The sequence below is a fragment of the Heptranchias perlo genome, chromosome 21, assembly GCF_035084215.1.
Source record: "Heptranchias perlo isolate sHepPer1 chromosome 21, sHepPer1.hap1, whole genome shotgun sequence".
Lineage (NCBI taxonomy): Eukaryota > Metazoa > Chordata > Chondrichthyes > Hexanchiformes > Hexanchidae > Heptranchias > Heptranchias perlo.
This window is the reverse complement of record NC_090345.1, coordinates 23,284,383-23,309,848: the sequence shown is the minus strand read 5'-3', so window position 1 is coordinate 23,309,848 and position 25,466 is coordinate 23,284,383. Positions and strand designations below refer to the sequence as shown.

The following is a 25,466-nucleotide window of genomic DNA, read 5'->3' as shown; positions in this document are numbered from 1 at the left end:
TGCATCTGCAGAGTACTTTCGATCTTCTCTCAGCTGAATGGGTCCCATCACAACATCACTGCTTCCTTCTGAAGGACTTGTATCTCTCTCTTGGGAGATGCACCCCCAGTAGCACCGAGAAGAAGAATTGGAAGCTCTACAGACCACAATTTTACAACGGAGGAAAAGTGAAGGGAAAACATGCAGGAGTTTAAATGGCTCAAATTTAAATCGAGCAGTATTAGTGGATGGTGATGGATATGTAATGTATGTTTGTTCCTTCACACACCTGCAAACAAATATTTCAATAAGACATCCAGAAACCATAACGTCATATGAAACAAATAAAAATACAAGCTTGTTCAATGTTTACAGCATTAATAAATCTAAAATCTAATAATTGTTTAGAAATTTGTTCAGCAAGTGTGAGTTTTTCTAATTACAGCAGAAAACTTCAATGCAGCACAACTTCAGTTACTGTTGTGCTTCAAAAGCTTTATGGGGGTGTTCATAGCAGTAAAAACTGCATGTTTTATTGGAAGCACCAGGCATGATGGGCTGTATTAATTAATTTATTCATTCCATGCTTTGTGTTCTTAAGCAAAAATACTATTCTATAATCTTTTAGCACTTAAAATGATTATATTGTGCTAAAAATGAAAGTCTTGGCTCACTGATAGCATTTATGCCTCTGAGGCAGAAGGTCATGGGTTCAGGCCCGATTCCAGAATTGCATAGAAATGACAATACGGAAACAGATCATTTGGCCCAATCAGTCCACATTGGTGTTTACCTTCCACAGGAGCATTAGTCCTAATCCCATGTGTCTGTGTGGTTCCCATAACCCTTTATGCTCTTCAGCCACCTATCTAACCTATTCTGACTTTTTAAAATATGGTCTCTACTTCAATCACTAACTCTGGTAGTACATTTTACAGCCTAACAACCCACTAAGTTTAAAAAAAATTATCCTGTTCTTTGACCGAAATCTCTTGCATTTAATCTTGTATCAATGTCCCCATGTTCTAGACAGTTTCTATCTACTCTGTCCCATCCCTTCATAATTTTAAGCACCTCTGTCAAATCACCCCATAATCTGCTCTGTTCTAATCTACTCTGTTTCAGGTCCGTCTTCATATTTGTATTTGCTCTTACCAGTGAGCATGCTAGTAACTGCTGTACTCTATTGCCTCCTTATCATTTCTATAATGTGGAGCCCAAAACTGCTGTTTCCCAATAGTATTCTTAGTAAGGATTATATAGATTAACCATTACATCTTGACTTTTATATTCTTTATTTCTTGCCATAAACCCCCCAGTATTCCATTATCTTTTTTATTGCCTTATCTACTTGAGTTGCTGCTTTTAAGGTCTTGTGAACCTGACCCCCCTAATCCCTCTGCTCTTCTATATCACTCAACTTTCCCCTTTCAAAGTATAATGATTTTATTTTTTTATACCAAAATATATCATCTAACATTTATTGGTACTAAATTCCATCTGCCACTTTCTTGCCCATTCCACCACCTTATCAGTTTTCCCTTGCAGCTTCCTTTGGTCCTGAGAATTATTTAAGATGCCTCCTACTTTAGTGTCATCTGCAAATTTGGACACACTCCCTTTAGCCCAATATCCAAATTATTAATGCACACAGAAGCGGTGTCAGAGCAGAACTCTGTGGGATGTGAATATCCACTGCCCTTAACTCCTACTCTGTTTCCTCCCTTCTAACCAGTCTTGAATCCAATTTGCTACCCTCCTCCAATTCCATAACCTTTAATCTACTCCAATAGCCCATGTGGTACCTTGCTCATCCACCAAATCTGTCATCTCCTCAAAGAACACTATCAGATTTTCCTACATACTGATTACCCATTGAAAAGTAATTTATTAGCTGGAAAATGAGGCTGTAAAAGGCACTATAATTGCAAACTCGTTCTTTCATTCTGTGATAAACCGGAGTTTGCCTGAACTGATATTTTTTAGTTCATGATATTTATGTAATGTTAGGTTAGCTTATAAAGGCTTAACTCTCAAGGCTGCATACAACATTTGTTAAAGAAATATTAGGCCAGCAGTGTGGCACCTGTCTCAAAAGTAGTGATTTGAAGAGTTAATTAGTGTACAAATGGTTTGAACGTGTAAGCTGACAGTTCAGTACAGTGCTGAGTGAGTACTGCAGGTCGGAGGTGCTGACTTTCAGATGTGATGTTAAACAGAGACCCTGGCAGCCTGCTCAGGTGCATGTAAAATATCCCACGGTGGGATCTGACGAAGAGCAGGGGAGTTCTGGCATACACGCCAACCTTTGTCCTTCAACCAATGCCACCAAAAACATATTGCTGTTTGTGGGAGCTTGTGCTTAAACTGGCTGGCATGTTTGCCTACAAAACAACAGTAACTTCAAAAGTAATTCATTAGTTGTAAAGTGCTTTGGGACCTACTGAGGATGTGAAAGGTGCTATATCAATACAAGTTTTATCTACCTTTAATGTTACATAGGCATTTCTTACCCATTCTTGATTAGGTCATAGGTCCAATCGAAGGAATAACGAGATGCTGTACAGGTATCCACAAATACTACAAGATCTGTGTCTGAGCTGTGGAGACTAACTTGGAGGAATAACTCCTGGCTGAGGTACACATAATACGGTGACACTAGCACTGGACTGGTAAATGATGCAGAGTCATAAAATGCCATTCTGATGTCAAACTTGCTGGAGTTTGGTTTGTTCCATGTTATGTCATCTTCAGTCCAGTACATTACTTTAATGACTGTGTCCTGCTGCATTTCACAGCCTATGTTGATCTGTAATGTTATTTGGTGAGCTATAACTGATTCAGACGGTGAAAGTCTGATGGTGTTGGAATAAATTATATTGCCATTGATTTCCTGTGGACATAGAATGAGTATCAACTGGATTAAATATTAAGAAAATTCTGTGTTTCTTCATGAAATGCATTCAGAATGATGTTCTGCTGCATTGATAAAATTGGACAGCCCCTGCTGCGACCCCCAACCTTGAGTCCCATGGCTCCCTTAGTACTAAAAACAGTATTCCCTGCCATTGCTGCAAATTCTTCCAAGCTTTTAAAATCAATATTGATATAAGAAATCTCTTGGGCCTCACCACCCATCCTTAAGGCAGTGGGAGGAGGGGGCAGCAGTGTGGGGGATTACTTAATAGAATTTCACTAACATACCTTCAATGCTCTAATAAAAATTACATTTGATTTATTTAACCACCATAAATCACTGGCCCTGATATATTGTTTATTACGAAGTATAAAAGAACATATTCTCTGACTCACTATGAGCAATGTCACTGGAGATCTACAGTATATATTAAATGTTACATGTAAACTAATTGAAAAATCAAATAATTATGTGAAAGTCAAACATTGTCAAATGTGTCCCTTACCTGCTGCATTGTGCCACAGCTGTTAAGTGGTATAGTGAATGTCACATTTTGACCTGAGATTACTGGCCTGCAGCTTGGATCATTCAAGAAAACATCATTCTCGGTATAACCCAGTAAATAGAGATCTGACTTGTTAACTACTGCTTCCAGGTAATTTGTTGAGCAGGATAAATGTACTTTTAAAGAAAACAAAAGAAAATCAGTTTTGCGCTTTTTAAAAAAAAAATCAAATATTAAACATCAAGCCTTTTCATGGATCAATTTCAAGTATTTATAAATAAATAGAAAAGGGCTGAGTGTATAGGTGAGAACTAAATGAAAAGGGAGACCATTCTAGAAGAATAAAGATGTTGAAAAGGTTGAACGTTTCAGAGGAACATAGGAACAGGAATAGGCCATTCAGCCCCTTGAGCCTGTTCTTCCAGTCAATGAGATCATGACTGATCTGTATCCTAACTCTATCCACTTACATTGGCTCTATATCACTTAATACCCATGGCTAGCAAAAATCTATTGATCTCAGATCTAAAATTATTAATTGAGCTAGCATCTACTGCTTTTTGTGGGTGAGAGTTCCACATTTCTACTACCCTTTGCATGAAGAAGTGTTTCCTAACTATGTTCCTGAATGGCCTGGCTCTGATTTTAAGGTTATGTGCCCTTGTCTTAGATTCTCCTACCAGCAGAAAAGTTTCTCTCTATCTACCTTATCAATTCCCTTCAAAATCCTAAAACCTCAATCAAATCACCCCTTAACCTTTTATATTCCAGGGAACACATGCCTAGTTTATGTAATCTCTCCTCATAATCTAACCTTTGGAGCCCTGGTAACATTCTGGTGAATCTGTGCTGCACTCCTTCCAAGACCAATATATCCTTTCTAAGGTGCGGTGCCCAGAACTGTACACAGAGATTATTGACCTGCAGCTTGGATCATTCAAGAAAACATAATTCCTTGTATAACCCAGCAAATAGAAATCTGACTTTAAATATACTTTAAAAGAAAACAAAAGGACTGCAGGCCAGTCCTCCAGATGTGGTCTAACCAGGGGATTGTATAGCTGTAGCAAAATTTCCTCCCCTTTATAGTCTAACCCTCTAGTTATAAGGGCTAACATTCTATTAGTCTTTTTGATTTTTTTTTTGTACCTGACTACTACATTTTAGTGATCGGTGTACATGGACCCTTAAATATCTTCGGACCGCCACTTGGAAGTATTTTAGGCAATAGAAGGAAGTAAATTCTGGAATAAAAAGGGTTGATGGGCTGTAGAATGAAGAAACAGTGGAGCTCAGACTTAGATATAAGGTAGATTTAGGGAGGAGTCAGATCAGTCTTTGTAATGATGGTTTAGATCACAATGGGGGCAAGATTTCTGCTGCTTGCCATGTGTTAGTGATATTATAAACAGCAGAAACATTTCCTGTTTGCTATTTCTAGTGAAATCATAAAAGCAGTCTAAAAGAATGTATTTATGACTTTTGCAGGCAATAAGAGAGCAGAGGAAATATTTTCGTATTTACAATGTTCTTAGCCTTTAGTGACCTGAGGAAAACTTATCTTAATATTTGAAATTTACTGGATGCCTTTCAGAAGTAAGTCAGTACTAATAGGAATATAAGTGGTAAAAATCGAGGAATGATTCTGCACTGCCATTGGGAAGTCTTATCTCCAACCTGTGCTTTCTGGGAACATGGAATCGTCCCTGCGGCATATTCACCACAGCCAGGACTTTCGACTGCATAAGATGTCTTGCACAGCTTTTATACTGTGAGTTAAGAGATGATCCCTCTATGTATTTGTGATGTTACAAAAGTTAGATTTATCTATTGTAGTCAAGCACTAAAGAAATCAGCGAAAATAATTTGAGATTTAAGATGTTAGAATGAGGTTTTAGGTTTTACTACAGATGAGCTGTTTCAGTTTGATGTACATTGAATGCTATTTTCGGTGATGGGATCATTATATGACGAATGAGTGCAGTATAACGGTATTATATTGGCCCCAAATTTCCTCATTTTTTAGTATAAAAATAGTATTGATTTCCAGCACAAAAGATTGAGCAAATATGTGTAAGTGACTTACGCTGGTTTTTATGCTACGTTCGAGTTTCCTTGATCTTTTGCACCGATTCAGTGAAACCTCTGCCAAAACCTCTCCCGCATATTAACATAGCACTGCCCCACGCAAAAGATCAAAGAATGTGAATTTCCTGCATTTACACCAGGCTGAATGGGCTGTAAATTTACATCCCCTGCGCTTTCCCCATAGCCCTGTAAATATTTTATCCAATTCCCTTTTGAAAGTTATTATTGAATCTGCTTCCATCACTCTTTCAGGCAGTGCATTCCAGATCATAACAACTCTCTGCCTAAAAAAATTCTCCTCATCTTGCCTCTGATTCTTTTGCCAATCTGGTTGCCAATTTGTCCTCTGGTTACCAACCCTTCTGCCACTAGAAACAGTTTCTCCTTATTTATTCTATCAAAACCGTTTATGATTTTGAACACCTCTGTCAAATTTCCTCTTAACCTTCTCTGCTCTAAGAACAACAACCCCAGCTTCTCCAGTCTCTCCACATAACAGAAGTCCCTCATTACTGGTACCATTCTAGTAAATCTCTTCTGCACCCTCTCTAAGGCCTTGATATCCTTCCTAAAGTACGGAGCCCAGAATTGAACACAATACTCTAGCTAAGGCCTAACCAGTGTTTTATAAAAGTTTAGCATAACTTCCTTGATTTTGTACTCTATGCCTCTATTAAAAAAGTCCAGCAGCCCATATACTTTTTAACTGTCTTCTCAACTTATCCTGCCACCTTCAAAGATTTTTGTACACACACCCCCAGGTCTCTCTGTTCCTTTACCCCCTTTAAGATTGTACCATTTAGTTTATATTGCCTCTCCTCAATCTTCCTACCAAAACGTATCACTTCACACTTGTGTGGGTTAAACTTCATCTGCCATGTGTCTGCTCATTTCACCAGTCTGTCTATGTCCTCCTGAAGTCTATTACTATCCTCCACATTGTTTTACTACATTTCCGAGTTTCGTGTCATCTGCAAACTTTGAAATTATCCCCCGTATACCCAAGTCCATGGTATACTCATATCAATGGAAAGCCTATTGCCAAAGATGGAGAGAGAGAAAGCCAGAAAATGGGAAGAGATGGACCACACAAAGGCAAATAATGGATGAGAATTGGAAACACATCTGGAGTTCTATAATTTTTATTAGCAAAACAGCCAAATTCTTCGAAAATGTTATGATTTTTTCAAGTAACTTGACTGCAGAATATTCCAATATTTCAGATATTGTCATCATTCTAAAAAATATAAGCTTGTACACACACTCAACATTGATTCAGGACGTTAACAAGTGATTATTTTCAGTTTATTTAATTTAATTGAGAGATGGCTGGAAGAGTGAATAGAGACCCAACACAAACTATTTTCAGCCAAACGTTTGCCGATGAGAACTGAGAGACCAGCTGCAATCCCTGAGCTTTTCTTGAGATATGTCAATCACAGGTTTAAAGGGCCAAATCGACTTCTGCATGAATCTCCACTCCATTTTACTGGTGAGCATGAGAAGCCATGGGAAACCCATGCAGGTAAGGTAAAATTCGTTTCAGGTTCAGAATTCACAAAAAATTACCTACTGTAAGAATTTGAAGTAGCTAAATTGTCCCTTTAACAATTTGCCCGCCGGCATTAACAGGGGACGTGACTTCTGGGTTTTGGACGCGCACATCCAAACGTGCCTGGGTTAAACCCGGAAGTGGGTACGTTGGAGCCGGGTTGTGGTCCCACTGATGTAATCAACAATTTTTACTGCCCACCTGCCCCCAGCACACCTATTCCTGGGGCTTAAAATTATTCTCCGGCACTCTATTTTCTGTATTTTTGAGTGCATTTTTATGGCATCAGAATTAGTTACATTAAAAAGCTTCCACATTCTTAAACATACTGGCCTAGAAACTGGGCCAGCGCTATTTAAAGGCATTGTGTATCATGCATACTGGTGAGGTGGCCTTCATGCTGGTTACCGTCACATTGTGCTAAGTGAGGTTAGCACGTGGCGAGTGAAGCTTGGGGTGGTCCAAAATGGAAAACGGGTCCTGCATAGGACCCTAATTTACATATATTAATTTCCACTTAGAATGCTGCCAGCGTTACCCTCTATCACAATATGGCGATCGGTGCACTTCCTAGAGCTCCTACGAGGTGCTTCCCCAGTGGCTACAGCCTGTGAGGTGGAAGGCTGCTGAGCTTTCATTGAGGACACTTTACATGGTCTTGTAGGATGACATAGAGCAGCTCTGGGCCTAGAGGTCCCGACTGCAGATTGAAACATCTCAGCGTGGGCTGCAGCAGTCAGGGCTGGCTTGCTGAGTGGCACCAGCAATGTACTGGCGGAGTGGCAGATGGGGGAGCAGGCTTGCTGATCTTGAGAGAGGACAGCAAGTGTCTCTCCAATGAAGCCAAGGCCACTTTTCTGGAGTGGCACCACAGCACTCCTAGGGCTCTGTTGGAGGACAGGATGATGGAGTGATGTGACGCACTGGAAGCCCCTTTCAACAGTGGCCCACAAATTTTCCTGCCCCCTGGGGGAAAGAGGATGTCCATTCTACTCTGTACCAAGGCCTCAAGTGGAGCATTCAGAGAATCCTGGTGCCTGATCTCTCCCTCCTTCAGCCATTTCCGCGAGAACTTGCAGTACAGGTTTTGTAGCCAGAATGCACCTCCCCTTTAGGAGGTGCTGGCTGCCTTTAAGTAGCGCCCTGGCCTCCAGATATTGTCCCACTTCTTAGAGGCGTGCAGCCAATGAATAGCACAGGTAACGCTGGCTGCACGCATGAATCATTATAATCAGCAGGCAGCACGGATTTTGCGATCCGCCTGCATCGGTACCGACTGGCACAGGTCGTCGATGCTCCGTGTGCCCATTTTCAAACAGGCATGCAACCAATGAATAGCGCAGATAGTTTTGGTTGCAAGCCTGAATCATTATAATGAGGTCCTGGCACATATTTCACGCTGAACAGAAATTCATCCAGTACTAATACCCTGGACCACACGAACAGGCGAAGGCAGCGTGGGCCCTGCCCTCTGCGTGCTCGCTTTCAGGCGCAATCGAATTTCTAGGCCATAGTGTTTAAATGGTTCACAGCTAATTTGGTACTGGCAGCCTGCTCTCAAAGTGAATTAGCAACTATGGTGTTGATGGAGTGTTAGACAGAAATTATATTTAATATGTTATACTTCAATATTCATCACTTGTACACAGCCCTTTTCTAAATCACACAATAAGTGCTGTTTACTCTGGACAAATTTCAGTTGCTTAAATAACAAAACTTTTTTTACCTGTTGAACTTTGAGTTTCAAGTGCAGCTGTTGTGAAATAAATAAAAACAAAAGTTTATTTTGACATTTATAAAACTGAATAATAATATTAGTAGCTTAGACTGGAAAATTGATTAAATCTCAACATGTATTTTTTGACAGTCAAACTAACTTATGATTCTAGTACTTTTATTGCAACTGCACCATTTTATCAATGGGAAAATATTTCACTATAGAAAACTATAATTTTGCAGGTTGTACCTGGTTTGCTTTTGAGGGAGTGAGTGAGTGAGGGAGGAAGGGCAAGAGGGAGGGAGGACGGACATTTATATAGTGCCTTTAACGACCTCAGGACTTCCAAAGCACTTTACAGCCAATTAAGAACTTTGTAGTCACTGTTGCAATGTAGGAAACATGGCTGCTAACTTGCACATAGCAAGCTCCCACAAACAGCACTGCCATAAATGGCCAGATCATCTGCTTTTGGGTGTTGGTTGAGGGATAAATGCTGGCCAGAAAACCAAGAGAACTACATGCTCTTCTTCGAAATAGTGCCATGTGATCTTTTACGTCCAACGTAGAAGGCAGATGTCGCCTCGGTTTAATGGCTCATCCTAAAGATGGCACCTCCGACAGTGCAGCATTCCCTCAGTACTGCACTGAAGTGTCACAGAATTACATACAATTTTACAGCACAGAAATGGGCCATTCAGACAAAAGGTCTATGCCGATGTTTATGCTCCACATGAGCCTCCTTCCACCTTACTTCAGCTCACCCTATCAACATATCCTTCTATTCCTTTCTCCCTCACGTACTTATCTAGTTTCCCTTAAATGCATCTATGCTATTTGCCTCAACCACTCCATGTGAACTCTTTATGGATTTATTAATGACTATCTTATATTCATGACCCTTAGTTTTGGATTCCTCTACAAGTGGAAACATCCTCTCTAAGTCTACTTTATCGCACGCCTTCATAATTTTAAAGATCTCTAGCAAATCACCTCTTGGTCTTTTTTCTCTGGAAAAGAACCCCAGCCTGTTCGGTCTTTCCTAATAGTTATACCCTTTTAGTTCTGGTATCATCCTTGTAAATCTTTTTTTCACTTTCTCCAGTGCTTCCATACCCTTTATGTAATATGGAGACCAGAATTGTGTACAGTTCCCTGATGTGGTCTAACCAAGGTTCTATATATTTAACATAACTTCTCTGTTTTTGAATCCTATTCCTTTAGAAATGAACCCCAGGGCTTAGTTTGCACTATGTATGACTTTGTTAACCTGTTTGCTACTTTTAATGATTTATGAATCTGCACTCCCTAGGTCCCTTTGCGCCTATACCCATTTAGACTCTTATTTTCCAAGGAGTAGTGGCCTCTTTATTCCTCCTACCAAAATGCAACACGTCACACTTATCTATATTGATATTCATTTGCCATTTACACGCCCATTCTGCAAGTTTTTTGTAACATCTTTTATTTTAAGAACATAAGAAATAAGAGCAGGAGTCGGCCATGCAGACCCTCGAGGCTGCTGCACCATTCAATAAGATCATGGCGGATCTTCTACCTCAACTGCACTTACCCGCCCTATCCCCATATCCCTTGATTCCCTTAGTTTCCAAAAATCTATCGCTCTCAGTCATGAAGGTATTCAACGATGGAGCACCCATAGCCCGCCTGGGTAGAGAATTCCAAAGATTCACAACCCTCTGAGTGAAGAAACTTTCCTCATCCCAGTCCTAAATGGCCGCCCCCTTAGCTTGAGACTATGACCTCCTAGTTCTAGACTCTCCAGCCAGGGAAAACATCCTCTCAGCATCTACCCTGTCAAGCCCTCTAAGAATTTTATATGTTTCAATAAGATCACCTCTCATTCTTCTAAACTCCAGAGAATATAGGCCCATTCTAATCAATCTCTCCTCTTAGAACAACCCTCTCATTCCAGGAATCAATCTAGTGAACTTTCATTGCACCCCCTCTAAGGCAAATATATCCTTCTTAGGTATGGAGATCAAAACTGTACAGAGTACTTCAGGTGCGGGCTCACTAGAGCCCTATATAATTCCAGCAAGACTTCCTTACTCTTATACTCCAACCCCCTTCCAATATAGGCTAACATACCATTTGCCATCCTAATTGCTTGCTGTACCTGCATGTTAACTTTCTGTGATTCATGTACAGGACAGCCAAATCCCTCTGACTACCAACCTTTCTTAGTATCTCACCTTTTAAAAAATATTCTGCTTTTCTATTCTTCCTACGAAAGTGGATGGTTTCACATTTCCCCACATTATTTTGTTGCAGTCTTCCTCGGTATTAACTACAGCCCCCAATGTGGTATCATCCACAAATTTTGATATTGTACCCGAGTCCAAATTATTTATGCAAATGTTGAACAACGGTGGACTCAGCACTGATCCGTGTGGAACACCACTTCCCACATTCCGCCAGTCTGAGTAACTACCTTTAAACCCTACTCATTGTTTTCTGTTTTGTAGCCAGTTTGTTATCCATTCTACTACTTGTCCCCTGACACCACATGATCTGACCTTAGTCTACTATGTGGTAACTTATCAAAGGCCTTTTGAAAGTCCATATATAAGTGTTAGCCTAGATTATGTGCTCACGTCACTGGAGTGGGGCTTGAATCCACGACTGTCTGACTCAGAGGTGAGAGTGCGATCAATTGAGCCACGGCTGATACTATCAGCTCATATTAAGCCACTGGTAAGGAAATTGGGCCCTGCCTCGCCTGTTTTTCGAGGGTAAAATGCAAGAATGAAATGACCAATTTTGCCGGGCTATACCACGCACTCCAAGGAAGTCTGAAATACGTCGGACCTAATATTGTCTCAGGTGATATTCAGGCATCCCTGGCGGCCACCTAAAATACGCGATATGGTCGTTGCATATGTTAATGAGGGGTCTAATACCGTTACAGAACCCTTCTCCCAAATTGGTCAGCACTGAGTGGATCATGAGCTAACACAGTGGGATGTTCCTGGTCCATATGGCTTTGCTGCACACAGTAGATTTACTGAGCCATTGTTGGGGTGTGTTGGGGTTGGGAAGTCTTTTCTTCTGGTTACAGCAGTGAGGAAAAGATTGGAGAACAAAAAGATCTAGTTACATCGATTCTGCAGCACAGAAGCAGGGCATTCAGCCCAGCTGATATATGCCGGCATTTATGCTCTACACGAGTCTCCTCCCTCTCTACTTCATCTAACCTTATCAGCATACCCTTCTATTCCTTTCTTCCTCGTGTGCTTAACTAGCTTCTCCTTAAGTGCATCCATGCTATTTGCCTCAACTACTCCTTGTGGTAGTGCATTCCACTTTCTTACCACTCTTTGTGTAAAGAAGTTTCTCCTGAATTCCCCATTGCATTTATTAGTGACTATCTTATATTCATGACTTGTAGTTTTAGACTGCCCCACAACTGGAAACATGTTCTCTGCACATACCCTATCAAACCCTTGCATTATCTTAAAGACCTCCGTCACCCCTCAGCTTTCTCTTTTCTAGAGAAAAGAGCCCCAGCCTATTCAACCTTTCATGATAAGTCTATCCTTTCAGTTCTGGTATCATCTTTGTGAATCTTTTTTGCACCTTTTCCAATACCTCTATGTCATTTTTATAATATGGCGGCCCAGTGCTTGGTTTGCCATTTTTATGGACTTATTAACCTGAGTCGCTACTTTTAGTGATTTGTGTATCTGTACCCCAAGATCCCTTTGCTCCTCTACCCCATTTAGATTCTTAGTATCCAGCAGTTTTAGTTCTATCCCTCTAGAAATAAACCCCAGTGCTTGGTTTGCCTTTTAATGGCCTTGTTAACCTGCGTCGCTGCTTTTTGTGATTTGTGCCAGCTCTGCTTAAACTAGTTATTGATTAAACAACTAAGGACATGCAGATTACCCATTATTGTGTTTAATGAATAACCTGTCAATAGTATAAGAAAATATATGTTGTATTTTATATAATATTAGCTTTATAGCTCCTGGTTGAATTTGGATAAAGGAAGTTTTCAATATTTCTTATAAGCTCCTTAAACTACTTTATTAGCTAAGCTATTTTAATTGATCTTTGGTTTTAATATAAAATATCATTAGACACATGCTATCCTGTACTTTGTATATTGGAAAAATATCAGAGCCTCTTGTAGGACCATTTCAATTCTATTCTATGAGGATTATTGCAATTAATATTTGACTACAAGTGTTATAATAATAATGGCCGTGTAATTTAGCAATGAGTTAACAAAATTATTAAATTTGAAAAATTCTAAAAGAAAGACATACTTTATGATGTGGTGGAAAGTTAAAAATTGCACCAATATTAGTTTTGGATGATTTCTCTTTAGCATGGGATATTTTGCGGAGCTGATGTCATAGTTGAGAAGGAATGGTGCTGTAAAATTGTTTCACAGTGATGTTATTGGAAGTTTGCTACAACCCATGTATTAAGTTAAGGCCCTTTAAGTACCAGCTTGTCTCTGTGTCAGAATGTTATGGGTTCAAGCCCCATTGTTCAGATTGAGCAAATAATTCAGCTGACACTGTATAAATTGCATTCTACAGCTCTGCATCATGTATCCTCTGTGTATCCAGAAATCATTCTCAACCCTGAACATTGATATCATTATAAATTGATCAGTCATTTATTTTCCTTTCAAATGAGAATTATTGAAAACAAAGCAAATATGTTACCTGAGCAATTTACTGCAACATCCTCAATGTGCTGACAGTTGTGTGAAAGCCAGCCATTGTTTGGACAGTTCCACAAATACTGTTCATCTCCTTGACATTTAATATCATCCAAGACAATTTCACCAGTACCAGGACCAAAGTGAGCCACCGAAAGTGTAGCAACAGCTTCACCACATCCTATTTGTCGACACACCACTTCTGCATTGTTCATCGTCCAGTGATCATCACACACTGTTCCCCATCTTCCATTATATAAAATTTCAACTCTTCCTTCACACATGTGATTTCCATTTGCAAGTCTTAACGAAAATACTGTGACAGTGAAAAGATTACAAAGGTGAATAAAAACCATACATGCTCATTTCCTCTTTCTGCAAAAAGTAGAAACACATGAGCAAAATTTGGTGAAAGTTTTCTAGAGAAAAAAGCCCCAGCTTGTTCAACCCTTCCTGATATGTATATCCTCTCAGTTCTGGTATCATTTTTGTGAATCATTTTTGCACCTTCTCCAATACCTTTATATCCTTTTTATAATATGAGGGCTAAAACTGTGCACAGTACGCCAAGTGTGGTCTAACCAAGGTTCTATACAAGTTTAACATAACTTCTCTGCTTTTTAGTTCTATCCCTCTAGAAATGAACCTCAGTGCTTGGTTTGCCTTTTTATGGCCTTATTAACCTGCGTCGCTGCTTTTAGTGATTTGTGTATCTGCACCCCGAGATCCTTTTGCTCCTCTTCCGCATTTAAAATCTTATTATCCAAGCAATATATGGCCTCCTTATTCTTCCTACCAAAATGCACCACCTCACACTTATCTATATTGAATTCATTTGCCAATTACACACTCATTCTGCAAGTTTATTAATGTCTATTTTAACGCATTCTTCCTTTGTATTAACTATATCCCCCAATTTGGTGTCGTCTGCAAATTTTGAAATTGTTCTTCCAATTCCTGAGTCCAAATTGTTAATGTAAATTGTGAACAACAGTGGCCCCAGCACCTATCCCTCTCGAACACCACTTCCCACCTTTTGCAAGTGTGAGTAGCTACCCTTAATCCCTACTCTCTGGGTTACAGAATCGCCAGCTTGCTATCCATTCTGCTACCTGTCCCCCGACTCCACATGCTCTGACCTTAGCCATGAGTCTACAATGCGGTACCTTATCGAAGGCCTTTTGAAAATCCAAATATATTACATCTACCGCATTACCTTTGTCTATTATTTCTCTTACTTCTTCAAAGAATTCAATAAAGCTGGTCAAGCATGACTTCCCCTTCTGAAACCATGCTGACTACTCTTCATTATAGTTTTGTTTCCTAGATGTTTTTCTATTACATCTTTGCGTAAAGATTCCATTATCTTTCCTACTGCCGACATTAAACTAACTGGTCTATAGTTCCCTGAGCTCCCTTTTTAAATATAGGAATAATATTAACTGTGCATCAGTCATCTGGCACAATTCCCTTTTCTAAGGAATTTTATTTATATTTGTAATAGTGACGCTGCTATCGCTTCCTAACTTCTTTTGATATGTGCAGATGCATTTCCTTCCGGACCAGGGGTTCATCCTCTCTAAGTATGATTCGTTTATCAATTATCTCCCCCTTTTCTATCTTAAATGTCTTTATATCTTTTTTGATCCCCTCTTCTAATGTCATGCCCACCTGGTATGTAGATCTAACAATGAACAAACAATAAATAATTTAATATCTACAGTACTCCTTCCCCCAACTTAATAACCAACATCACCACCAGCAAATTCTATTTCTGAACAGTACAAGTTAAACCTATTTAAACAGCAGTATATTTTCCTTCTAAGGTCTTTCTACATCCCACTCAACTACTTCTTTGCTCAGGTCCCAGACAGGCAACCTTCTACTTGACCTGTTTTAATGCTAAGTTAACACTAAGCTCTAAATGTCAATGCGAAGGTGTGCAGAAGCACTCTTCCTCCACATTTTTCCTTTGTGGATAAAACTGGCGTCCACTCTGTTTCCCCTTCCTTGGGCAACATGGTCACTCAAAAGCTTTCAGTAGCGAATATAGCAGGTCATCTCATTTCCTACAGCTGTGTGGCACCACACATTGGTTTGCCAATATGGTGGAGCTCTATGCCAGCTCTGCTTAAACTAGTTAAATAACTAAGGACATGCAGATTACCCGTTGTTGTGTTTAACGAATAACCTGTTAACAGAAAAAGAAAATATACCGAGTATTTTATTTAGTATTAGTTTTATAGCTCCTGTTCGAATTTGGATAAAGGAAGTTTTCAATATTTCCTATGACCTCCTTAAATTACTTTATTGGCTAAGCTATTTTAATTGATCATTGGCTTTAATGTAAAACATCATTATACTTATATGCTATCCTGTACTTTATATATTGGAAAAATATCAGAGCCTCTTGTAGGACCATTTCAATTCTATTCTATGAGAATTATTGCAATTAATATTTGATTAAAAGTATTAAAATAATAATAGTCTTGTTATTTAGCAATGAGTTAACAAAATAATTATATTTCAAAAAATGTAAAAGAAAGACATACTTTATGATGTGATGGAAAGTTAAAAATTGCACCAATATTAGTTTTGGATGATTTTCTGTTTAGCATGGGATAATGTTACTTATTTTTTGGAGCTGATATCACAGTTGAGAAGGAATAGTGCTGTAAAATTGTTTCACAGTGACGTTATTGGAAGTTTACTACAATCCAAGCATTAATTTAAGGCCCTTTATGTAACAACTTGTTTCTGAGTCACAAAGTTGTGTGTTCAAACCCCAATGTACAGATTGAGCAAATAATTTAACTGACGCTATATCAATAGTATTCTACAGCTCTGCATCATGTATCCAGAAATCATTCTAAACCCTGAACCTTGATATTGTTGTTATAAATTGGTCAATCATTTATTTTGGTCATGTACTTAGTCACATTCTCCTTTCAAAAGAGAATTATGAAAACAAAGCAAATATGTTACCTGAGCAGTTTACCGCAACATCCTCAGAGTGCTGACAGTTGTGTGAAAGCCAGCCATTGTTTGGACAGTTCCATAAATACTGTTCATCTCCTTGACACTGAATATCATCCAAGACAATTTCACCAGTGCCAGGACCAAAGAGAGCCACCGGAAGTGTAGCAATAGCTTCACCACATCCTATTTGTCGACACACCACTCGTGCATTGTTCATCGTCCAGCCATCATCACACACTGTTCCCCATCTTCCATTATATAAAATTTCAACCCTTCCTTCACACATGTGATTTCCATTTGCAAGTCTTAAGGAAAGCACTGTGATAGTGAAAAGATTACAAAGATGAATAAAAACAATACAAACTCACTTCCTCATTCTGCAAAAAGAGTGTTGGGGGGAAATAAGTAGAAACACATGTTCAAAATTTGGTGAAAGCATTAATTTATTTGTCTTTCACATTACCCGCTAAAGCATAAAAGGGAAATATTCCGGCCTGAAAAAGCTCAGGAAGAGGGGCAGAGACATGCATTGTTGCTTCCGCCGCCGGTTTAATGTAGCTTCAAGACTTCCAGAGCTTGCTTGGAGGGGCTTGACCTGCACCTGCAGTAGAGGTGAGTCGGGACGTTATCAACCTCCCACCTCATTCTCCAATCTCCCATTTGCTGAGTGCTCAACACAGGGGTGCCCAGAAAGGAAAATGCCTCAGTTTAACGTCTGATCTGAAAGACGGCACTTCCGAAAGTGCAGCATTCCCTCAGTACTGCACTAACGTGTCATAGAATTACATAGACTTTTACAGCACAGAATCGGACCATTCGACCCAACAGGTGTTTACCGGTGTTTATGAGCCTCCTTTCACCTTACTTCATCTCATCCTATCAACATATCTTTCGATTTATTTCTCCCTCATGTACTTATCTAGCTTCCCGTTAAATGCATCTAAGCTATTTGCCTCAACCACTCCACGTGGTAGCAAGTTACACAACACTCTGAGTAAAGAATTCCTTATTGGATTTATTAGTGATTATCTTGTATTTATGGCCTTTAATTTTGGACACCCCAACAAGTGGAAACATCTACCCTATCAAAACCCTTCATAATTTTAAAGATCTCTATCCAATCACCTCTCAGTCTCCTCTTTTCTAGAGAAAAGAGCTGTAGCCTGTTCAATATTTCCTGATAGTTGTACCCTCTCAGTTCTGTTATCATCCTTTTAAATCTTTTTTGTACTTTCTCCAGTGCTTCTATACCCTTTTTGTAATATGGGGGCAGAACTGTGCTGAGTAGTCTAAGAGTGGCCTAACCGAGGTTCTATATATTTAGCATAACTTCTCTGCTTTTGAATTCTATTCCTCCAGAAATGAACCTGTGGTATGTTTGCAATTTTAATGGCTTTATTAACCTTTGTTGCTACTTTTAATAAGAAAGAAAGACTTGCACTTATATAGCACCATTCACACCCTCAGGACGTCCCAAAGCGCTTCACAGCCAATGAAGTACTTTTGAAGTGTAGTCACGGTTGTAATGTCGGTAATACAGCAGCCAATTTGTGCACAGTAAGGTCCCACAAACAGCAATGTGATAATGACCTGATAATCTGTTTTGAGGTATTGGTTGAAGGATAAATACTGGCCAGGACACAGGGGAGAACTCCCCTGCCCTTCTTCGAAAAATAGCGCCTTGGAATCTTTTACGTCCACCTGAGAGGGCAGACAAGGACTCAGTTTAACGGCTCATCCAAAAGACAGCACCTCAGACAGTTGCAGTACTCTATCAGTACTGCATTGACATGTTAGCCTAGGATTTTGTGCTCAGGTCCCTGGAGTGGTACTTGAACCCATGACCTTCTGACTCAGAGATAAGAGTGCTACTAACTGAGCCAAGGCTGACACATGATGACTCTTATTTTCCAAAGAGTAGGTGGCCTCCTTATTCCTCCTACCAAGGTGCAACAACTTACACTTTGTTAATTGTAATCATATGATTTATATTAATTCGTGTTAACTTGTGGTGAGTATCAATTTGGGACTCTCTTGTATCCATTTATACGCGAGGTTATCTAGAGTGTAATGTGTGTAATGTGAATCTCTGTGCATAAAGGCGTGGACGCAACTGAAGATCAGGTTCTAGTATTCTATTCTTCATCACCTGGCTATCCAATTTGTTACACGCTTATCTATATTGAAATTTATTTGCCGTTTCTGCCCATTCTGCAAGTTTTTTAATGTCTCCTTGTATTTGTTCGCAGTCTCCCTCAGTATTAATTATACCCCCAATTTGTACCATCCACAAATTTTGATATTGTACCCGAGTCCAAATCATTTATATAAATGTTGAACAACAGTGGTCCCAGCACCAATCCGTGTGGAAAGCCACTTCCCGCCCCCCGCCGGTCTGAGTAACTACCTTTAAACCCTTCTCTTTGTTTCCTATTTGTAGCCAGTTTGCTTTCCATTCTACTACTTGTCACCTGACACCACATGATCTGACCTTAGTCTACAATGTGGTGCCTTATGAAAGGTCTTTGGAAAGTCCATGTATAAGTGTTAGCCTGGATTAGGGAGTGGGGCTTGAACCCACGACAGTCAGACTCAGGGGTGAGAGTGCGATCAATTGAGCCATGGCTGATACTATCAGTTCATATTAAGCCACTGGTCAGGAAATTGGTCCATGCCTTGCCTGTTTTTCAATGGTAAATGGAAGAAAAAAATGAACAATTTCGCTGGCCTATACCAAGGATGTCCGACACCATATTGGCTTGGGTGGTATTCGGGCGTCCCCTGCATTCGCCTAAAATAGGCATTATGTTCATTGCGTGTATTAATGAAGGGTCTAATGTCTGTTACAGGACCCCTCTGCTAAATTGGTCAGCACTTAGCAGATCATGAGCTAACACAATGGGACCTATCTGGTCTATATGGCTTAGCCACTCACAGTAGATTTACTGAGCCATTGTTGGGGTGTGTTGGAGTTGGGAACATAAGAACATAACAAATAGGAGCAGGAGTAGGCCATACGGCCTCTCAAACCTGCACTGCCATTCAATAAGACCATGGCTGATCTTTGGCCTCAACTCCACTTTCACACCCAATCCCCATATCCCTTGCTATCCCCCAGAGTCCAAAAATCTATCGATCTCAGCCTTGAATATACTCAATTACTCAGCATCCACATTTTTCTGGGGTAGAGAATTCCAAAGATTCACAACCCTCTGAGTGAAGCATTCCTCCTCATCTCAGTTTTAAATGGCCGAGCCCTTATCCTGAGACTATGCCCCCTAGTTCTAGACTTGCCAGCCAGGGGAAACAACCTCTCAGCATTTACCCTGTCAAGCCCCCTCAGAATCTTATATGTTTCAAGAGATCACTTCTCATTCTTCTAAACTCCAGTATAGGCCCATTTTACTTAATCTCTCCTCATAGGACAACCCTCTCATGCCAGGAATCAATGTAGTGAACCATTGTTGCACCTCGTGTAAGACAAGTGCATCCTTCATTAAATAAGCAGACCAAAACTGTACACAGTACTCCAGGTGTGGTCTCACTAAAGTCCTTTATAAGTGTAGCAAGACTTCCTTACTCTTGTACTCCAACCCCCTTGCATTTGCCTTCCTAATTGCTTGCTGTACTTGCATTCTAACTTTCTGTGTTTCTTGTACGAGGACAACCAGTCTTTTCTTGTGGTTACAGCTGTGAGGAAAAGATTGGAGAACAAAAAATTGTGAAGTACGGTTGTTTCACAGTGATGTTATTAGAAGTTTTCCACAATCCATGCATTAATTTAAGGCCCTTTAAGTGCCAGCTTGTCTCTGAGTCACAATGTTGTGAGTTCAAACCCCAATGTATAGTTTGAGCAAATAATTTAGCTGACACTTTATAAATTGCATTCTACAGCTCTGCATCATGTATCCTCTGTGTATCCAGAAATCATTCTCAACCCTGAACATTGATATTGTCATTATAAATTGATCAGTTATTTATTTTCCTTTCAAAAGAGAATTATTGAAAACAAAGCAAATATGTTACCTGAGCAATTTACAGCAACATCCTCAGAGTGCTGACAGTTGTGTGAAAGCCAGCCATTGTTTCTACAGTTCCACAAATACTGTTCATTTCCTTGACATTGAATATCATCCAAGACAATTTCACCAGTACCAGGACCAAAGTGAGCCACCGGAAGTGTAGCAACAGCTTCACCACATCCTATTTGTCGACACACCACTTGTGTATTGTTCATCGTCCAGCCATCGTCACACACTGTTCCCCATCTTCCATTATATAAAATTTCAACCCTTCCTTCACACATGTGATTTCCATTTGCAAGTCTTAAGGAAAGCACTGTGATAGTAAAAAAATTACAAAGATGAATAAAAACAATACAAGCTCACTTCCTCATTCTGCAAAAAGAGTGTAGGGGAGGAAATAAGTAGAAACACATGTGCAAAATTTGGTGAAAGTTTTAATTTATTTGTCTTTCACTTTACCCACTAAAACATAAAAGGGAAATATTCCTGCCTGAAAAAGCTCAGGAAGAGACGTGTATTGTTGCTTCCGCTGCCTGTTTAACGTAGCTACAAGACTTCCAGAGCTGTCTTGGAGGGGCTTGACCTGCACCTGCAGTAGAGGTGAGACGGGACGTTTCCAGCCTCCCACCTCATTCTCTGATCTCTAACTTGCTGAGCGCCCAGCACAGCGGTGCCCAGAAAGGAAGATGCCTCAGTTTAACGTCTGATCTGTAAGACGGCACCTCCGACATTGCAGCATTCCCTCATTACTGCACTGACATGTCATAGAATTACAGAGGGGCCGATTTTTGAATGGCCGAGCCGGTGCGTTGGGGGCTGGGGTCTCCTAAAATGGCGGAATCCGGGAGCGGGTTCGGAGCCCGGCTCTAACCCACTCACTTCCGGGTTCCCCAATGACGAGTTCAGGTGCGCGGGCAGCTCCCGCATGCGGGCCTTCCACCGGCAATTAAAGCCGGCGGGATGATAATTTACATTGTTGGTTAGGTAGTTGGGATACTTGTCAGACCTCATTTACTGGAGATTTTGGCAAGGGTGCAATTTTAAAGGATCCTCAGCGTGTTTCCCGTGCTGTGGGAATCACTCCCTTTTGGAGCAGGCGTGTTTCAGCCAGCAGCCAGTGGGAGATGCAAAGGATTATTTGACAGTTGGGGGGAATAACTCATGTATTGCAGCAGGGCACTCTGTCATTTCAGACAAAGTTTTGGCTGCAACACCTTTATCTTTCCATTCAAAATGATTAATTTATACCCTAAACTCTGCTGTGCAAACACATTTACCAACTTTGCGGACCCCCTCAAACTCACACCGTCAAGATGGGGGGGGGGGGCGCTATAACTCCATTCATCACTTCATCCGAGGACGAACAACATCACCAGCCTCACCAGGCACGCCGTCCACCTCCACCACATGGAGCTCCATAACACAGTGCTGCGCAACAGGCACCTGCACAACAGTAGGGAGGGCAGCAACAGAGAGAGCAGGAGGCACTACCCTCGCCACAGGGTCTACAAACTGAGGCTCAGCTTCCTGGACCTCTCTGAGGAACAGTGCATATGGAGGCTCAGAGTCAGTCGCCAGGTAGTCGCAGACATCTGCAGCCTCCTTCATGCCGAGCTGCTCCCGGCTGGCCCGAGCACCATCTTCTTACCTGTCGCTGTCAAAGTCACCACAGCCCTCAACTTCTTCGCCTCCGGATCATTCCAGGGTGCCACCGGGGACATCACTGGGGTCTCTCGGTCGTCTGCACACAAGTGCATAAGGCAGGTCACCGACGGCTTGTTTCGCAGGGCCTCGAACTATATCAACTTCCCCATGGATGACCTCAGCCAGATGGAGAGGGCTGTAACTGGCTTCCCACGGGTGCAGGGTGTAATCGATTACACCCATATAGCAATACGAGCACCTCCACACGAGCCAGGACTGTTCATCAACAGGAAGGGCTATCACTCCATCAACACTCAGCTCATCTGTGACCAGCGCAAGAGATTCCTTCACGTGTGCGCCAGATACCCTGGCAGCTGCCATGATTCATTCATCCTCTGGGAGTCCAACATCCCACCCCTCTTCCATGCACCAAATACTTGCAAGGGCTGGCTCCTCGGGGACACGGGATACCCTCCGCACACATGGCTCATGACACCTCTGAGGAACCCCACCACCGAGCAACAGCGTCAATATAATGACAGCCGCATCGCTACCAGGTCTACAATTGAGCAGGCTATAGGGCTGCTCAAGATGCGCTTCAGGTGCCTTGATCATTCTGGGGGAGCGATTCAATACACACCAGACAGAGTGGGACGCATTATAGTCGTCTGTTGTACCCTGCACAACATGGCACAACAGAGAGGGGTGCCGCTGGAGGAGGCCCCATCCACATCTGCCACCCATATTGAGGAGGAGGAGGAGGAGGAGGCAGAGGAGGAGGAGTAACCCATGGGCAGAACAACGGCTCACCTGGCTGCTCGTGAGGCCAGGGAGTCACTGATATGTAAACGGTTCTCCTAATATCAGACAGTGTGAAGAGTCCAGTCCTCACCACCTGAACAGAGGAGCGGCCACACCAGCCCCCTCCCCCCCCTGCACAAAATAGTCGTGCAACTACACATAGACCCACTGTAGAGTGACCCAATGGGTGGCATCAAGTATGGGTGTTCATGGTGAACCCCATGAAAGGGACTTATTATACAAGTCACTCAAGAATGGCCAGTGGTGGTGAAAATAATAATATTTAATGTGCCATTAACAAAAATCAAATATAAATAAAAAACATGACAAACCGTCAAACACCCTTGTGCATCCCCTTTGTGCTCACAAAACCTTCGCCTTACGCTTACAAGTACTCCTTCGTGGTGCTTCCTCTGTGGCTGCAGCAGAGGTAGTGGCAGGTTGCTTTTGTTCATGCCCGGACTGATTAGCTGCTTTGGGCCTACGCCCTCTGGGCTTTGGTGCCCGTGAGGGCCCCTCCAAAGACTGCTCCACCTGCACCTGTGCAGGGGCAGACTTGACCACCTGGAGAGGAGGCAGCATTGCGGGTATTGGTTGAGAGGGGGGCAACAGGTGAGACGTAGGAGCGCTTTGAGTGGCGTCCCCACTTCCATGTCCCCTTTCGACATCATCCCTCTCCTGGGACAGGACCACATCACTCCTACCACCCTGCTGGATGACAGTTTGGAGGACATGTGTGAAGCCTTGTAAGGCTAGTGCTAGTGTACCTGCCTGCCTGTTTAAGGCGGCAGACCGTTGCTCACCCTGAGTCTGAAGGGCCGTTGTCAGGGCCTCAATGGACTCATTGGTGAGCTCTGCTTGAAGCTTGATGGAGGCTAGCCTTCCCTCCATCGCAGACATTCCTGCACTTACCCGCGACAGTATCTCAGAGATGCCCTCAACGTCCCTGTGACAGTATCTCAGAGGTTCCCTCCTGTACCTGTGCCACCATTCCACTCATGCAGGAGTTGGACTCCACCATCCTCTGCGCGATTGTGGAGAGTGCGCACGTGGCAACTGTTCCAGCAGCTCGCAAATGTGCTGCTGCTCCTCGATCATTCTCCTTTTAAAGGATGGCCCCCAGGGTTCAGCATCTGTGTCCAGCTGAACAGAGCCTGGAGAAGAGTGCACCCACCGATACAGACTCTCCACAGCTGCCCCTGCCACCAGTGTCTGCTCGTGCTCACATGTGTGGTGACTCACCATGTGCGACCCCAACTAAGTGAGGATGGGGACCCACCGAGGTGTGTGTATCTGCACTGGTGGATGGCTCACTCACCTGTGACGGTGCCCCCTCAGAGGCCAGCAGGTCCTCTGAGGAATCGCCCTCCGCCGTCACGGCAGTCGCTGAAGGCCCTGTAAGAGAACAGAAAGCAATATTAAGCATGATGACAGATGTTGAGGTGCTGAAGATGGCAAGGCATGTTAACATCATTTGCTATTGTGAGTGCTGAATGTTAAAGTTCTGTCACCAGCCGTTTGTCAGGAGGCAGTCTCGGTGTCCCCGACGGACAGGCACTCGAGGGTGCGGCTCACTTCAAGAGCCTCCTGCTCAGCATCCGTGAGGACAACCAGATGTTGCGGCCCCCCCACGGGTCTTCGCCCTCTCCCATGCATTCTGGGCTCTCTTCTCCTATAAGGGGAGAAAGTAGAGAGGTGTGAGTGAGGGATGATGACGCGGTCAACCCTGAATGCATTGGTTTGGGTGAGGCTGACCGTGAAAGAGATGCATCAGAGGGTGAGTATGAGACAGAGCCATGACATTGTATGAGGATTGGGTTGAGTGATAGTGGTGGGATGAGTACTGGGGAGGTGAGGAAGTGCAGGTAAGTTGAGGATGAGGTTTGAGAGGGTGTGAGGAGCGATGTGATAGAGTACTGTTGGCAGTGCAGAAGGAGTTGTGGGGTGGGGGTGGTGATGTGGAAGACGGAGTGTAGGAGAATGAGTAAGTTTACTCACTTTGGCTGATCAGTTAGGTCATTGAAGCGCTTCCTGCACTGGATCCAGGGGCGGGAGACGTTGCTGCTGCTGGTGATCTCCTCTGCCACCTCAAGCCAGGCCTTCTTGGTGGCAGAGACAGGCCACTTCCTCCCGTCTGCTGAGTAGAAAATCTCCCTCCTCCTCCTCACCCCATCCAGTAGGATCTGGAGTGAGGCATTGTTAAATCTGGGAGCAGCCTTTCCCCTGGTCTGCTCCATGCTGTACTTTTGGTTGGTTGCTGCAGGAGCAGCATTGGAGGACTGCCCCTTTAAATAGGGCTCCTCCAGCTGACAGCCTGTGATGCAGGTGAACAGTCCGCCCGCTGCGCAGGTTGACGACGAGAAACCCGGAAGCCACGGTAAGTGGCTTCAATTTACCCGCGATCGTGTGGGGAACGGACCGATTTCACCGGGCGGGTAACCCACCCGCCCAGTCACCACCCCCCCACCCTTGCTGCCATCCCGCCTCCCTGGTAATACCGGGGCCATAGACTTTTACAGCACAAAAACGGACCATTCGACCCAACAGGTCTTTACCGGTGTTT

General features: G+C 42.3%; 1 protein-coding gene across 1 annotated transcript; it reads right to left on the bottom strand.

The window, feature by feature from the left end:
- Positions 1-2,488: 2,488 nt before the first annotated feature.
- On the bottom strand, positions 2,489-13,669 carry LOC137340395 (deleted in malignant brain tumors 1 protein-like). The gene is made up of 4 exons (XM_068002815.1): positions 13,459-13,669; positions 8,768-8,794; positions 3,402-3,577; positions 2,489-2,872 (listed from the first exon to the last, which is right to left on the bottom strand). The coding sequence occupies exons 1-4, from the start codon at positions 13,667-13,669 to the stop codon at positions 2,489-2,491; spliced, it is 798 nt and encodes a 265-aa protein (XP_067858916.1).
- Between the last annotated feature and the right edge of the window lie 11,797 nt (positions 13,670-25,466).

Bases quoted from the DNA above. Each gene is read 5' to 3' on its own strand.
- LOC137340395 (XM_068002815.1), bottom strand. From the start codon at position 13,669: ATGAACAATGCAGAAGTGGTGTGTCGACAAATAGGATGTGGTGAAGCT. The intron at 8,795-13,458 runs GTAACATATTTG...ATTTCACAACAG, and splicing joins TGTTGCAGTAAATTGCTCAG to CTGCACTTGAAACTCAAAGT. The intron at 2,873-3,401 runs GTAAGGGACACA...CTATGTCCACAG, and splicing joins GCTGTGGCACAATGCAGCAG to GAAATCAATGGCAATATAAT.